Source organism: Hemitrygon akajei, chromosome 19 (assembly GCF_048418815.1).
Source record: "Hemitrygon akajei chromosome 19, sHemAka1.3, whole genome shotgun sequence".
NCBI classification, from domain to species: Eukaryota; Metazoa; Chordata; class Chondrichthyes; order Myliobatiformes; family Dasyatidae; genus Hemitrygon; species Hemitrygon akajei.
In genome coordinates this window covers 23,564,825-23,579,765 of record NC_133142.1, presented here as the reverse complement: position 1 = coordinate 23,579,765, position 14,941 = coordinate 23,564,825, and the positions used below count along the sequence as shown (strand labels likewise).

At 40.5% G+C, this 14,941-nt stretch overlaps 1 protein-coding gene across 8 annotated transcripts in view; it reads right to left on the bottom strand.

Moving 5' to 3' along the window:
- slmapa (sarcolemma associated protein a) overlaps window positions 1–14,941 on the bottom strand; it is a 194,140-nt gene that overhangs the window by 79,930 nt on the left and 99,269 nt on the right. For 4 of the 8 annotated variants that reach the window (XM_073072257.1, XM_073072258.1, XM_073072261.1 and 1 more), the window contains exons 12-13: window positions 11,238–11,288; window positions 10,072–10,137 (exon numbers count right to left, since the gene is read on the bottom strand). The exons of 1 other annotated variant lie outside the window; for it this stretch is intronic. In XM_073072257.1, the coding sequence (XP_072928358.1) occupies window positions 10,072–10,137; window positions 11,238–11,288 (117 nt within the window). The remainder of the gene's footprint in view (window positions 1–10,071; window positions 10,138–11,237; window positions 11,289–14,941) is intronic. 3 more of the 8 variants (XM_073072259.1, XM_073072265.1, XM_073072262.1) reach the window with 2 other exon arrangements.

Sequence of the window (14,941 nt, the reverse complement as noted above, 5' to 3'; positions counted from 1 at the left end):
GAATGTGTTACAGCTGGGCTTCCATGTGGTCCCACTGCACGGAATCAAGGTTCTCAATACCATTGTGAATACTCCTTCTCCACTTTGTGGTCATTGGACAGGGATTTCAAGTGGTCAGTGGAGTCATTACTTCTCCCTCACCAAGGCAGCTTTGACATTTTCATCAATGATTCACAGCTCAGAATAGAGCATCTATTTTGGTGTCAGGCATGCAAACGACATGATCTGAGTAACAGAGCTAACTGAGCGTCTTATTATCGAAGATGTTGGCATGGGAGCGGTCACTGCCTTTTGGCTGATTTTGTAAAGATAGCACTGGTCGTATTTTTTCTGTGCCTTGATGTGCAAGCTGTAACTTGTGAGGTCAGTGCCAGATGAGATTCTAATGCTCCTCAATCAGCTCCTAGTTGGCACACTAAAGACCAATTACCTTCTTCATCGGGAAATGGCTCCTGAAGAATGGTTGACATTTTCTGGGGCCTCATCATAAATTTTCATCAGCAGGCAACAATGCATCATGAGGACAGGTTGGTAGAGGATCTTTATCCAGCAGATATTGAGTGTAAAGCCCAGTTTGTCATATGCTTCTGATGGATGCCTTGGATTCCAGCCTCTCAACAGACCCATTATCAGTTAATTACAGCTTGCTGCCTATTATGGGGTTACACTACCTACACGGAGAGCTGAGCACTAAACACTTCTTTGCTGCCTGAACAACCAGAGCAAAAATTCCCTTTTGAGTCCAATGATTTTTTAAAGCACAGCCGTTTCCAGAAATAGGCAAGTTAATCATATTTTAAAAAGCCTAAACATTTCTACTACTACTACTACGAAGGAGCGATTAACTTCAGATACTCTGAGGAAATACACAACAGGCATGAAAGAACAGACTGAAAGTGCAATGAAGCCACAAGACCATGATAACAACCATGTGGTGTTGTTTAACAGGCAGACAACCTGGCTGAAGTCAGAACTGACAGTTTCTTGGACCACTACAGGCTGAACTGCAATTATAAAACTACTATGAAATAGACCCCAGTATCTCTTATTGTTTTCGCTCATTCATTGGATAAATTCTGATGGCTAGATTCAAGTCATAGTACATCATATTCAAACCCAACCAAACTTTATGCAGATGCATTGTTTCTGTAGCAAAGGGGTCTTGAGAGAGAGGAAACATGTGTCCAATCCTATATGAAGTAAATAGGTTAAAGTCTTTCTCCAGCACTAGCACCACACTGTGAAGGGTAGTCTATTACGTTGTACCAATAAGCATCCTCTCCTGTTCAACTAATGTACGGTACTTACTTTGGTTCTAACCAGCTGAGCGTACACAGCAAATTCCATTCTTATCTATCTGGTATGAGTGAGGCAATCACCTGCACTTACTTCTCTTCCTGTCAGAGATCAACAATTTGAACTCCAACAATTTTTCATCCATCAAAAAACAATGCATTTATTTTCACCCCACACAGCTGAGTGAACAGAGCAAATTCCACTCTTACTGTCTAGTATATGCCAGGGAATCACCAGCAATGATTTCTCTTCTTGTAAAGAGATCAATCCTTGGACTTCAGCAATTTTTCATCCATCAAAAACATTATGTTAATTTCCGTCACCTCCAACGGGATCCCACTACCAAGCACATCTTTCCCTCCCTCACCTTTCTGCTTTCCCCAGGGATCGCTCCTTATGCAACTCCCTTGTCCATTCGTCCCCCCCATCCCTTCCCACCGATCTCCCTCCTGGCCCTTATCCTTGTAAGCGGAACAAGTGCTACCGATACACTGCCGATACACTTCCTCCCTCACCATCATTCAGGGCCCCAGACAGTCCTTCCAGGTGAGGCGACACTTCACCTGAGAGTCGGCTGGTGTGGTACACTGTGTCCGGTGCTCCCGGTGTGGCCTTTTATATATTGGTGAGACCCGACACAGACTGGGAGACCGTTTCGCTGAACACCTACGCTCTGTCCGCCAGAGAAAGCAGCTGAGCGTACACAGCAAATTCCATTCTTATCTATCTGGTATGAGTGAGGCAATCACTTGCACTGACTTCTCTTCCTGTCAGAGATCAACAATTTGAACTCCCAGTGGCCACACATTTTAATTCCACGTCCCATTCCCATTCTGATATGTCTATCCATGGCCTCCTCTACTGTCAAGATGAAGCCACCCTCAGGTTGGAGGAACAACACCTTACATACCAGCTGGGTAGCCTCCAACCTGATGGCATGAACATTGACTTCTCTAACTTCTGTTAATGCCCCTCCTCCCCTTCTTACCCCATCCCTGATATATTTAGTTTTTTTCCCCCTCTCTTTCTTCCCATCACTCTGCCTGTTCTCTATCTCCCTCTGGTGCTCCCCTCCCCCTTTCTTTCTCCCTAGTCCTCCCGTCCCATGATCCTTTCCCTTCTCCAGCTCTGTATCCCTTTTGCCAATCACCTTTCCGGCTCTCAGCTTCACCTCACCCCCTCCGGTCTTCTCCTATCATTTCACATTTTCCCCTCCCCCTCCTACTTTCAAATCTCTTACTATCTTTCCTTTCAGTTAGTCCTGACAAAGGGTCTCGGCCCAAAACGTCGACTGTGTTTCTCCCTATAGATGCTGCCTGGCCTGCTGCGTTCCACCAGCATTTTGTGTGATGTTAATTTCTAAATGTGCATTGAACATACCCACCTCTGTCTCACAACCTCTTTTCTGTTCAAGTTTTAGGTATGTATAAATCATACAACCTTGAGATTTCTTTGCTCACAGGTAGCCAGAAAGTAAGAAACTCGAAAAAACCCAATTAAAGAAAAAAAAGGAATAAAAATAAAAATAAAAGACCAACACTTGAAGAGCAAGAGAAAGAAAAAAAAAATCACCCAAATGCAATACAGGAAAGTCCACACCTGTTGGTTGGGGGCTCTTATTAGATTTACTGACAATAGCTCATATCCAACTTTAAATTTCCAACCATCTATCCCCATCATCGTCTAATTCTATTCATGTGGCATTTCTTAACCTGCCTGCCTCACCTCTTCTGCTGTCAAAATCCTCATTGATGCTGTTATTACCCCTAGGTATCAATACAGCAGTACAGCCCGGGCCATCAATTTTTAATAGGAATAGATAGGTTGTAAAAGTTAAGTGTAGGTACAGGGATTGCATATATGCATGTGACAAGCTCTATTCTGAGCACAATGCAACTCAATATACATTGGAATAAAGAATGTGTAGAAGTAAAGGAAGTAAAGGCACTGTAATATTTTAACAGCAGAGGGAACCTGGAGTGCAGGTGCGTGTTCTTCAGAGGCAACGGCATAAATAGACAATACCATAAAGGAAGGAAATGGTTTTATATCCTGAGAGACAAGAACATTTAAACTGAAAACAAACTTCAGTTGGCCGATACTTGTGGTGTGGCCACCACTGTTTTTTTTCTTAAACTAATCCCAATTAGTCCAATATTAGAGTGACACTAACTGGGACTAGAATCAACAGATTTGATTTTCCACTTGTGTCAAGGAAGACAAATGAGAGAGTGAGCCAGGTAATAAAACTGGTGCAAGGGGACACAAGATTAAAGCAAAGTGAACCAAAAGGGTGATCTGTGTGAATTTACACAGGTAATCAGAATATTGCAGTTATTGTGCAAAATAATGAAGGAATGCCCATAGACTCTTCAAAAAGATTGCTGCTTGCAAAAGAAAGCTCATGGAGAACAGGAGAGGAGAAATGAAGTAATGCAAATAAATCAGTTAATGAACCAAATGATTCTATTCTGTTTTGTGATATTCTTCATTTCTGTAGGATACAATTAATGGTGTGTATGACAGTTGATGGTTTTAATTTTTTTTAATCAAAATACTAATCAAGCTCCTCAGTAGATGAGTGTAATCATCTGCAAATGTTATAATCTTCCAAAACTAAAAAGAAACCAACATTTTATTTTAACAAGCGCCACAAGACCAAACGATTTTCTTAAAGGATATTTCAACAGGAATGACATTTTATTTACAAATCAGACACCCAATAAGAATCAAGATGGGTGCATAATACCCCGTTACAGCACTTGTAACTCAGGTCAGAATCAAAATCAGATTTATTATCACTGTCTTATATGATGTGAAATTTATTGATTTGCAGTAGTACAGTGCAAAGCATAAAATTACTTAAATTTCAAAATAAATAAATAGTGCAAAACAGAGAACTAATACAGTAGTGCTCACGGGTTCGATGACCATTCAGAAGTCTGATGACAGAGGCAAAGAAGTTGTTCCTGAATCATTGAGGGTGGGTCTCCTGTACTTCCTCCCTGACAGTAGTAATGAGAAGAGAGCATGTCCTAGATGGTAAGGGTCCTCTGGATGTTTCTGATTACCTCTTGTGTCCTTAATGATGAGGAGGGTTGTGCCCATGATTTAGCCTACTGAATCTATAACCCTCTACAGCCTCTTACAATCCTGTGTGATAAATTTTTCATACCAGGCTGTGTTGCAACCAGCCAAGATACCCTCCATTGCATTCAACAAGAGTTTTAGGTGACGTACCAAAGTTTCTCAAACTCCTATCAAATTGTGTGGCTTCATAGTGATTGCATTAATGAGTTGGGCCCAGGACAGACTCTGAGATGCTGACACTCAGGAACATAAAGCTGCTCACCACCTTTTCTATCATCAACCACTCAATGACTATTGTAAGTTCTCCCAACTTCTCCTGAAGTCCACAATTAATTCCTTGGTCCTGCTGACACTGAATACCATGTTGAGGTGTGTTACCACTCAACCAGCTGATCTATCTCACTCTTGTACATCTTATTGTTGCCATCTCATATTTTACCAACAACAGTGGCGTCATCTGCGCATTTGTGAATGGTGTTTAAACTGCACTTAGCCACACACACAAGAGTACAGATAGTAGGGCAGTGGGCTAAGCACGCATCCTCGAGAATCAGAATTAGGTTTAGTATCAGCAGCATACGTCGTGAAATTTGTTAACTTAGCAGTATGAATAAATAAATAAAGACAGTAAGTATATATGTGTATATTAAAAAGTTAAATTTACAAACAGTGCAAAAACAGAAATAATAAAAAAAGTGGGGTAGTGTCCATTTAGACATCAGAAGGCAGAGGGGAAGAAGCTGTTCTTGAATTGCTGAGTGTGTACCTCCCTCCTGATGGTAACAGTGAAAAGAGGACATGTCCTGGGTCTTAGGGGTCCTTAATAATGGACGCACCCTTTCCAAGACACCGATGCTTTAAGATGTCTCGGATATTATGGATGCTAGATCCCAAGATATACTGTTATGAGTGATGAACAAACCTGATGGACAATGGGGTGCAGAGTTAACCATTCACCCCCCATCCTCCTGAGAACTACGAACTATTGTTGTTGTTATGCTGCTCATGAGAGAGAGATAAAGCCCAGGCAAGAACATTTGCTACAGATAAGAGGGGGAGAGAGACTGTTGATTTACTGTATTATGACTCTTCCTGGATTATTTATCTTCTACTACAAGGACTGTACTTTGCTCGTTAACATTCCTCAGGAGACAGCAGGAGTGGCCTGATTTGATGGACACGGTCATTCAGAGTTGATGGATAGCTGAGACCCCGTCAGTGGGGATAAAAGACAGGTCTGGAGAGACACCCTTCAGACACACCAGTGGACACTGACTGAGTGTTGGGAACCCACAGAAAGGTGGGGGCTTCGGAGACCGAACCAGGTGATCGGTCAGTAAAACTCACAGTGTTACAGCAGGGCCGGTGGGGACTTGTGTGTGTGTCCACTCGTTCCAGAATGACGAGTCCACCACAGAAGAACGGTCTAGCTGAAGACCAGAGGGATCATAACTGAATGGCCACAACAATATGACGGATTAAGAAAGCCACAAGAAGGTTTGCCTGCCACAACAGTTGCTGTTACATCTCGCTCGCTCTCTCTCTCTCTCTCTCTCTCTCTCCCCAACGATTTCAATACAACCATAACTACCTCAGCATTTATGAATGGAACTCTATACTTTCCTATGACAATTCATTTACCCCTAAGACATCGATAGAGCTTGTTTATTATTGATTATTATTATTCCTACACTTTTAGGTTTATTACTGCTAACTTGTTTTATATGTATATTTGCATTTTTGATATTGTATTGTGTAGTTTACTAATAAACACCTTTAGTTTGGTACCACCAGACTGCAACGGATTCTTCTTTCTCTGCTGGTCAGACACCCAGTTATGGGGTACGTAACAATACTGACTAACTTTACAACTTTCTGCTGCTTCTTTCAATCTGTACAGTAGTCCCCTCTCTTATCAGATGGTGATGCAGCTTGTCAGAATGCTTTCTGTGGTACATCTGTCAAAGTTTTCCTGCATTTTAGGTGATAAACTAAATCTCCTCATACTTCTAGTGAAATATAGCCACTGGCTTGTCTTCTTTATAGCTGCATCGATATGTTGGGACCCGGTTAGATCCTCAAAGAAATTGACTCCCAGGAACTTGAAGCTTCTCATTCTCCCCACTTCTGATCCCTCTAAGAGGGTTGGTTCTTGGTCCCTCGTCTTATTCTTTCTGAAGTCTACAGTCAGCTCTTTGGTCTTCCTGACATTGAATGCAAGGTTGTTGCTGCAATATAACTCAATGAGCTGGTATATCTGGCCCTTGTAAGCCCCCTCGTTTCCACCTGAGATATTGCCAACAATGGCTGCATCATCAGCGAATTTATAGATGGCATTTGAGCTATGCCTAGCCACAAACTAGAGCAGTGGGCTAAGCACACATCCCTGAAGTGCGTCAGTGTTGGTCATCAGCGAGAAGGAGATGTTATTCCAATCCGCACAGATTGTGGTCTTCTGGTTAGGAAGTCGAGAATCCAATTGCAGAGGGAGGTACGGAAGCCCAGGTTCTGTAGATTTTCTATCAGGACTGAAGGAATGATGATATTAGATGCTGAGGTATAGACAATAAACAGCATCCTGACATAGGTGTTTGTATTGTCCAGGTGATCTAAGGCTGAGTGAAGAGCGAATGAGATTGCGTCTGCTGCAGACATACTGTGGTGATAAGCGAATTGTAGTGGGTCCAGGTTCTTGCTGAGCCATGACCAACCTCTCAAAGCATTTCATCATCGTAGATGTGACTGCTACTGGTGACAGTAGTTAAGGCAGTTCACACCACTCTTCTTGGGAACTGGTATAATTGTTGCCCTTTTGAAGCAGGTGAAAACTTCTGACCGTTAGCAGAGAGAGATTGAAAATGTCTTTGAATATACCCACCAGTTGGTTGGCCCAAATTTTCAGAGACTTACCAGGTACACCGTCAGGGCCTGCTGCCTTGTGAGGATTCATTCTCCTGAAAGACAGCTTGACGCCTGCCTCCAAGACAGAGATCACAGGGTCACCGGGTGCAACAGAGATCCTCACAACTACAGTTATATTCTCCCTGTCAAAGTGGGCATAGAAGGCACTGAGCTCGTCTAGTAGTGAAGCATTGCTGTCATTCATGCTGTTGGGTTTCACTTTGTAGGCAGTATCAGCCTGCAAATACTGCCAGAGTTGACATGCGTCCAACGTTGCCTCCAACTACTCAGAATCATTGCTTGGCTCTTGAAATTGCCCTCTGCAAGTCATACTTGGTTTTCTTGCACAGACCTGGGTCGCCAGACTTAAATGCCACAGATCCAGCCCTCAGCAAGCAACAAACCTCCTGGTTCACCTTCAGCTTTTGGTTTGGGAATGTACAGTAAGTTTTCGCAGGCACACATTCATCCACACAGGATTTAATGAAGTCAGCAACAACTGTGGCATACTCATCAAGATTTGAAAATGAATTCCTGAATTCAGTCCAGTCCACTGATTCAAAGCAGTCCTGTGCTTCCCTTGTCCATACCATCATGGTCTTCACTACTGGTGCTACAGGGAGTAGAAATATAGCCAGGCGATCAGACTTTCCAAAGAGTGGCCGTGGAATAGCATGGTAAGCACTCTTAATGGTGGTGTAACAGTGTGTTGTTTCCTCTGCTACTACAAGTGACTTGTTGATGATGATTATTTAGTGACTTTTTGAAGCCAGACTGGTTAAAATCCCCCAAAATGATGGGGAAGGCATCAGGTGTGTGTCGTTTCATGCCTGTTGATCACATCACTCAGAACGTCTAGAGCCTGCTTGTCATTGGCCTGAGGTGGAATGACACCGCTACCAAAACAATTGCTGAAATCTCCTACAGTAGGTAAAATGAGTCATTCCAGGTCTGGTGAGCAGGATTTGGACACCACAGACACATTTGTGCACTAAGAGTTGCTCATGAGGCACACATTTCTCCTCTGCTTTTGAGATACTCAACAGTCCCAACCTGGCGATGTAAAGTGAACCCATCAATCTGAATCGCTGTGTCTGGTATAGAAGGGGTTAACTAGAATTCTGTGGGGTTGGGGGGAGGATGCAAACAGGCCTAATGTCATTCGGAGATCTTCAATTTTACTTACCAGAGACTGTATGTTTGCCAGCAAGATAGCCAGTATTGGGAGTCAAAAACCTTGGTTTTTTAAATGCACTAATAGCCCAGAACAGTTGCCTCGTTTTCCCCAAGGCCACCTTGTGAGAATACTGCACTGGCCACAGTCAGCATTATTTCCTTTGCTTTTAAGTAGCAATAGTTTGTTCAATTGCATTAAAACATCTCTATTTACAGGACAGACCTGAAGAGATGCACCTGAGTTGATGGTCAGCAAGGAAGAGCTGTCCAATACCCTCTCCAGCTCCAATTACAAATTGATTATAGAGAAGGAGGAGTGATCAAAAATGAAAAGTGATTTTTACTCCTTTGTGTAACTCTAATGTTGAAGTTATTATGGTATTCACAACTAAAAATAAATATACAGACTTACAATAGGAAAAGGATTTTTTTGGTGGCAAGGCAAGCCTTTGCTTCATAGGTTAAGATAGTTTGATGTGTAGGTAATATAATTTTTTTAAAGTTCATGATCTAACTTGCAACTGACCACCAGGGAAAAAAAATCAAAAACCCATTCACATTCTGTAAGAAACAAATGCCATTTGATTTGAATACTTCCAAGGTATTCATTTTAAATATTTTAACTGCAGACAGTGATTGTTCTAGCTTCATTCTGGCTTATGGTTCAGAATAATCAGGCATTTCACTACTTACTTATCTGCGATATGTAAAAGGCGCAATGACTGTGATCAAAGAGCCCCTCGACATTCACTGCCCAGAATCAAACAGTAAATACAAATGCCATGGAAAGCTTGTGAAGGACAACCCTAACCACATGGCACATACTCTATCATAAATCATAAGGCAAGTTCATTAAGCATTCAACTTTTGTGAGCATTTTAATAATTGTGTGCTGTTGTAAAATTAGAAATGATCATAAACAATCCTTATGATAGATTACTGGCATGGTCAGAGTTTGTACAATCTAATCAGTGAAATATTAGAGGAGGTAATTTTATTTAGAGATACAGTGTGGAACTGACCCTTCTGGCCCAACAAGCTGAAACACCCAGCAACCCACTGATTTAAACTTGGGCTAACCTCAGGACGATTTACAATGACCAATCAGCCTCCGAACTGGTATGTATTTGGAATGAAGGAGGGAACTGGGACACCCGGAGGAAACCCGCGTATTCATGGGAAGTACACACAAACTTCTTACAGATGGTGTCAGAATTGAACTCAAAGCCCTGAGATGTAAGAGCATCAGCTATCAACCATGCTACCTTAGTGCCTCAGTATTAGTCATCAACTATCAGAAATTAGCAAAATATAAATGAACTCAAAAATCTTAACAATTTCACTGTTAAATTTACCAATTTATGATTTTCGTTGTTTATAGTGCACAACTGAGGACAACAGCACACAACTTCAACAACATAAACAAATAGTAGGAAAAGTAAGTATCCTCAATAAAATTACAATTTAAAATATTATAAGCTTCTAGTTTCAAATTAGTCTTGAAATTATGGATTTATTCTGTTATCTTGAACTGCAGCTAATCATAATCGACACTGAATTTTTTTGAGAACCTTATCTCTCGACAGTGTAAATCATTTAGGTACTCACTCTTGCACTCAATGAATTGTTGGAATAGCTCAGAGCAGTCCCCTCCACTCTTTAGTAGAAAGTGCTCTATTAGAAAGAAAGAATCTTCCATTAAGTAACACACACAATTCAGAACCTCACACAAATGGATAAAGTACTTAATGGAAGTACTTCCATTAAGTACCTGGATAAAGTTTCTTGCTTAGCAAATGTGACTGACTGCTTTCGTAGAATCAATAATGTAAACAGATAATTTTTGTCTGACAATATCAAATGAGATTCATAAAACTGAATATGGAGTATATAAAGCATCAGCAAAAATTCACTGTTAGGTGGAGGTGCATACTAAATTCACATGCCTTACCTACAATTGACAAAGCAATGTTAGAGCTGAAGACTTAACATTCTCACCCTTACATAATGTATTTTTGACTGAAAATATGGCCATTTTGATTTTAAACCACCTCTTCACTTTGTCTGCAACTACCTGAAAATGCACCACTGGTACAGTCAATGCAGACCTTAAATAAATGATTACACAATAGCTTAAATTCTTAAATGACTTTATAAAAGGCTCTTGCAGTTTTTAGAGCACTTATCTTGTATCCTAGGATGTACCTCAGCACCTAATACTCAACTGAATAAAATGCTTTACATCCATCATAAAGACAACATAACCAAAGAATAAAAAGATTGCTGTTTTAGAGTATTTGTAAGATATCAGAACTGGAATTAGATCTCAACCAAACTGGGACGAAAACTCCTCTTTTTGAAGGCTGCAAGGGATCTTTATAAAATTAAAGTGAAAATCTCAATCTAGCTGTCCCAAGATCCAGAACACAAATCACATTTTATATTTGTTCATTGAAATAGCACAAGGCTTACAAAGAAAATAAAAATTCTATGGTGTGCATTATTCTGAGAATTGTGTTGCAGGTCACAGGTGTTGAGATCACAGGTGTTGAGATTATATGATGTAAGAGATCATTGTGTACCTAGCCTTGGTCTAAGCAGACAGTAAGTCCTTGAAATAATAGTGTTCCAATCTCCTGCACTTCACTTTCTTTCTTCAATGAAGACAAAACTGTCTACATTTTAAAAATTAAATTTCACTCATATCAATAACAAGATCAGTAAAGTTTTCAATTTTCATTAACAGTTTCTGAAAAGTTGCATTGGTACACTACCTTTATCTGTGCTTCCATTAATTTTAGATAATAAGTCATCAACTTGGATTCCTATTGTTACCAAAACAAAAAATTCACTTTAGTTCTAATAATGAGTGGTTGTTTTACAGCAACATCATGAAACAAACTATCATTTTAATAACTGTATCTAATAGCATTGTAAGGCTTACTTTCAAAAGGGCAAATCCACAATTTTTGTTGTTAAACAGTGGCTGAAGTTCAAAGAAAAATGATAAAAATGCCCAGAATAAAACCTAACTGCATCTTAGTTTTTATAGTATTTATTTTCAATACAAGAAGAAATTAGCAGAAGTTTCAAACTTTGTTTTGTTCAATGTGTTCAAGAGTTCAGTAACATACACAAAATACTGTAAGAACTCAGCAGGGCCATTTTGGGCCAACACCCTTCGGCAGGGCTGGAGGAAAAAAAAACTGATGAGTAGATTAAAAAGGTGGGGGGAAGAGGATAAAGAAACACAAGGTGAGAGGTGAAACCTGAAGGGGCACAGATGTTTTTTTCTCTCCAGTCCTACTGAAGGGTCTCAGCCCAAAACGTCAATTGTACTCTTTTCCATAGATGCTGCCTGGTCTGCTGAGTTCCTCCAGCATTTTGTGTGTATTGCTTTGATTTCCAGCATCTGGAGATTTTCTCTTTGTCAAGAGATCGGTAATATGTTTAAATACTTTTTCCATTACTCTGTTATCAAAAAATCTTTTTCAGAGTGCTTAAAGCGGAAATGAAATACCATTTAACTCATAATACAACTCAAAACTATTTAAAATCCATCAAAAGGCAGAAAGAAGCAAGATAAACAGAATCAAATTTGGACTTCAAGAATAAAAAAATTCAGAAATTCAGTAAACACAAATTTCGTTACATCTGGTTGGTTCTCATGCAAAGTTATCAATCTAAAGCATTAACTGTTTTCCTTACACATGCTGAATGATTCACTGCATATAGCACTTGCTATTAATTAATTCTAGAATTCCACGTGCTACTTAAGTGCAGATATATAATATGGGATTTTGGAAAATAACATACAAAACTGATAGAGAATCTACACCATTCACAGCTGAACGTTAATACACACATTTTAAAGATAAGGTAAAGCCAAGTTTTTAGGACTGCATCTGCACTCTGCTGAAAATCTTAACACAGTAGGGAATTAGTTATTATATTGCTGCAAAGTTGAGCAGTCTCAATAGTACCTTTCTAACGGAAATAGAATAAATGAAAAGAAAACAAATGTGGGAAGAAGGAAGGGAATAGGACTAATAGAACAGTTGTTTACAAATTCTAGTGTGGTGACAAAGAACTAACTGATCTCTTTCTGTACTGTAAATTCTATGATTTGGGTTATGCAATGAGTTGTGCAGCCTCTAGATTATAAATTGTTTTTTATTTATTTTTATTGAGAGATACAGCACAGTAACAGGCCCATTCAGTTCAATGAGACTGTACTGTCCAATGACACCCATGTGATCAATTAACCTACTAACCCGCACATCTTTGGATGGTGGGAGGAAACCGGAGCGCCCAGAGGGATTCTGGGAAGAACCTCTTAAAGACAACAGTAGGAATTGAACCTGGGACACTGTTGCTGTAAAGAGTTATATTAAAAGTTACGCTACCATGCCACCTGTACTTGCATTATTATGTATTCTGATTATGCAGAGACTCATCATTCTGATAATACAAATTCAATTTCAATCTGGATAGTTAAAGAAGTTGAATTCACTTTTTAAGATGATGCTTCGTTTCTCTTATTAACAACCTATAGGGAACGAATCTTCTAGCCTAACCAAACTTTGACTAGAAAACTACTTAATAGAGCAAGAGACACAAAATGTTGGAAGAACTCTGCAAGTTTCAATCTGAGACCCTTCAGTAAGACTGAAATGGAAGAGGGCAGAAGCAAGAAGTTGGCTTATTCCCATTCTTAGGCGAAGGGGTGGGAGTAAAAGCTGGCAGGTGATAGGTGCGATGAGGTGAGGGGAAGTGGGTAGTGGGGAAGAGGGAATGAACTAAGAAGACAGTGAACCATTGAAGAAAAGGAAGGAGGGGAACCAGGGAGAAGTGATGGGCAGGTGAGAAGAAAAGGGGTGATAGGGTACCAATGAGAAATGGAAAAAGAGAGAGGTGAAGAAATGACAGTAAGTTGCAGGAATTGATGCTCATGCCATCAGATTGGAGGCTACCCAGATGAAATGTCCTCCAACCTGAGGGCAACAGTAACCTACCTCAACAGCTACTGTCCAGTGACATTGACCTCAACATCAATGAATTGATTTGAGCAGCTGATTATGGATCGCATTAATCCCAACTTCCTGCCGCATTGGACCCTTTCCAGTTCCCTTATCGCTCAAATTGGTCGACTGATAATACCATAGCCTCTGCACTCCACTCCATCCAATCCCTCGTACACCAGCTTTATCAACTTTAGCTTGGAGTTTAATATCATCATCCCTGAAAAGCTGATGAGTACACTGTCCTTGGTGGGTCTCAACAATTCCCTCTGTAACCAGACCTTGGACTTCCTGACAGTAAGACCACAGTCAGTCCGTGTTGGCAGCAACATCTCTAAACCCATTTCATTGAGCACAAATGCCACAGGGCTGCATCCTCATGGCTGCACTGCTAGGTCGAATTCAAACTGAGTCATCAAGTTCGCTAATGACAAGTTTGCAATGACGATGAGACAACTTACAGCGACGAGATAGTGTGTCTGGTAGAATGCTGCGAGCACAACTTGAGTTTCATCATGGACAAGACCAAAGAGACAATAGTGGACTTTAGGAAGGTCCAGGCTGACTACTCCTCACTACACATACATGGCTTTCTCTACTTTGGTGAGACCCAACATAAACTGCGGGACTGCTTTGATAAGCACCTTCACTCCATCCACCAAAAGCAGAAATTCCTGGCAGCCAACCATTTTAATTCCTATCCCCATTCCAGTACCGACATGTACCTCCTCTTCTGCCACAATGTGACCACTCTCAGTGGAGAAGCAACACCTCATATCTCGTCTAGGTAGCCTCTGAACTGATGGCATGAACATCAATTTCTCTTTCTGGTAACTTTTTTTCTCTTCCCCTCCCCTTCCTTCTTCTTTCATTCTGTACTTGGCCTCCTACCTCTTCTCCTCACTTGCCTATCACCGCTTTTTGCCTTCTTCCATCTTTCCTTTGGTCCACTCGTATCAGATTCCTTCTTCTCCAGCTTTTTACCTTTCCAACCACCTGGCTTCAGCTATCACCTTCTAGCTAGTCCTCCTTCCCTTCCCCCCACCTTTTTATTCTGGCATCTTCCCCCTTCCTTTCCAATCCAAATGGGATTCCTTTCTCCCTTCCTTTCTCAACCCAAAATGTTGACTGTTTATTCATTTTCACAGATGATGTCTGACCTGCTGAGTTCCTCCAGTATTTTGTGTATTCTCTTTCCCTTTTGTCTATTAACCACCTCTCATGACATGCCTATAAATTATCTCCAAAGTAATAAGTTGTAACATTGTATAATTATCAATCCATCCACCACCTCTAAAGCTATTACTATCAATACTTAAGGACGTACATCAGCGGATCCTTGAGATTTATTTGTTTTCTATTTCATCAACTTTTCTTGTACATTTTGTTTTAGTGATACTGATTGTAATAATTTTCAGAGATCTTTAATTCCCTGGTATCACTGGCATTTGTTATTT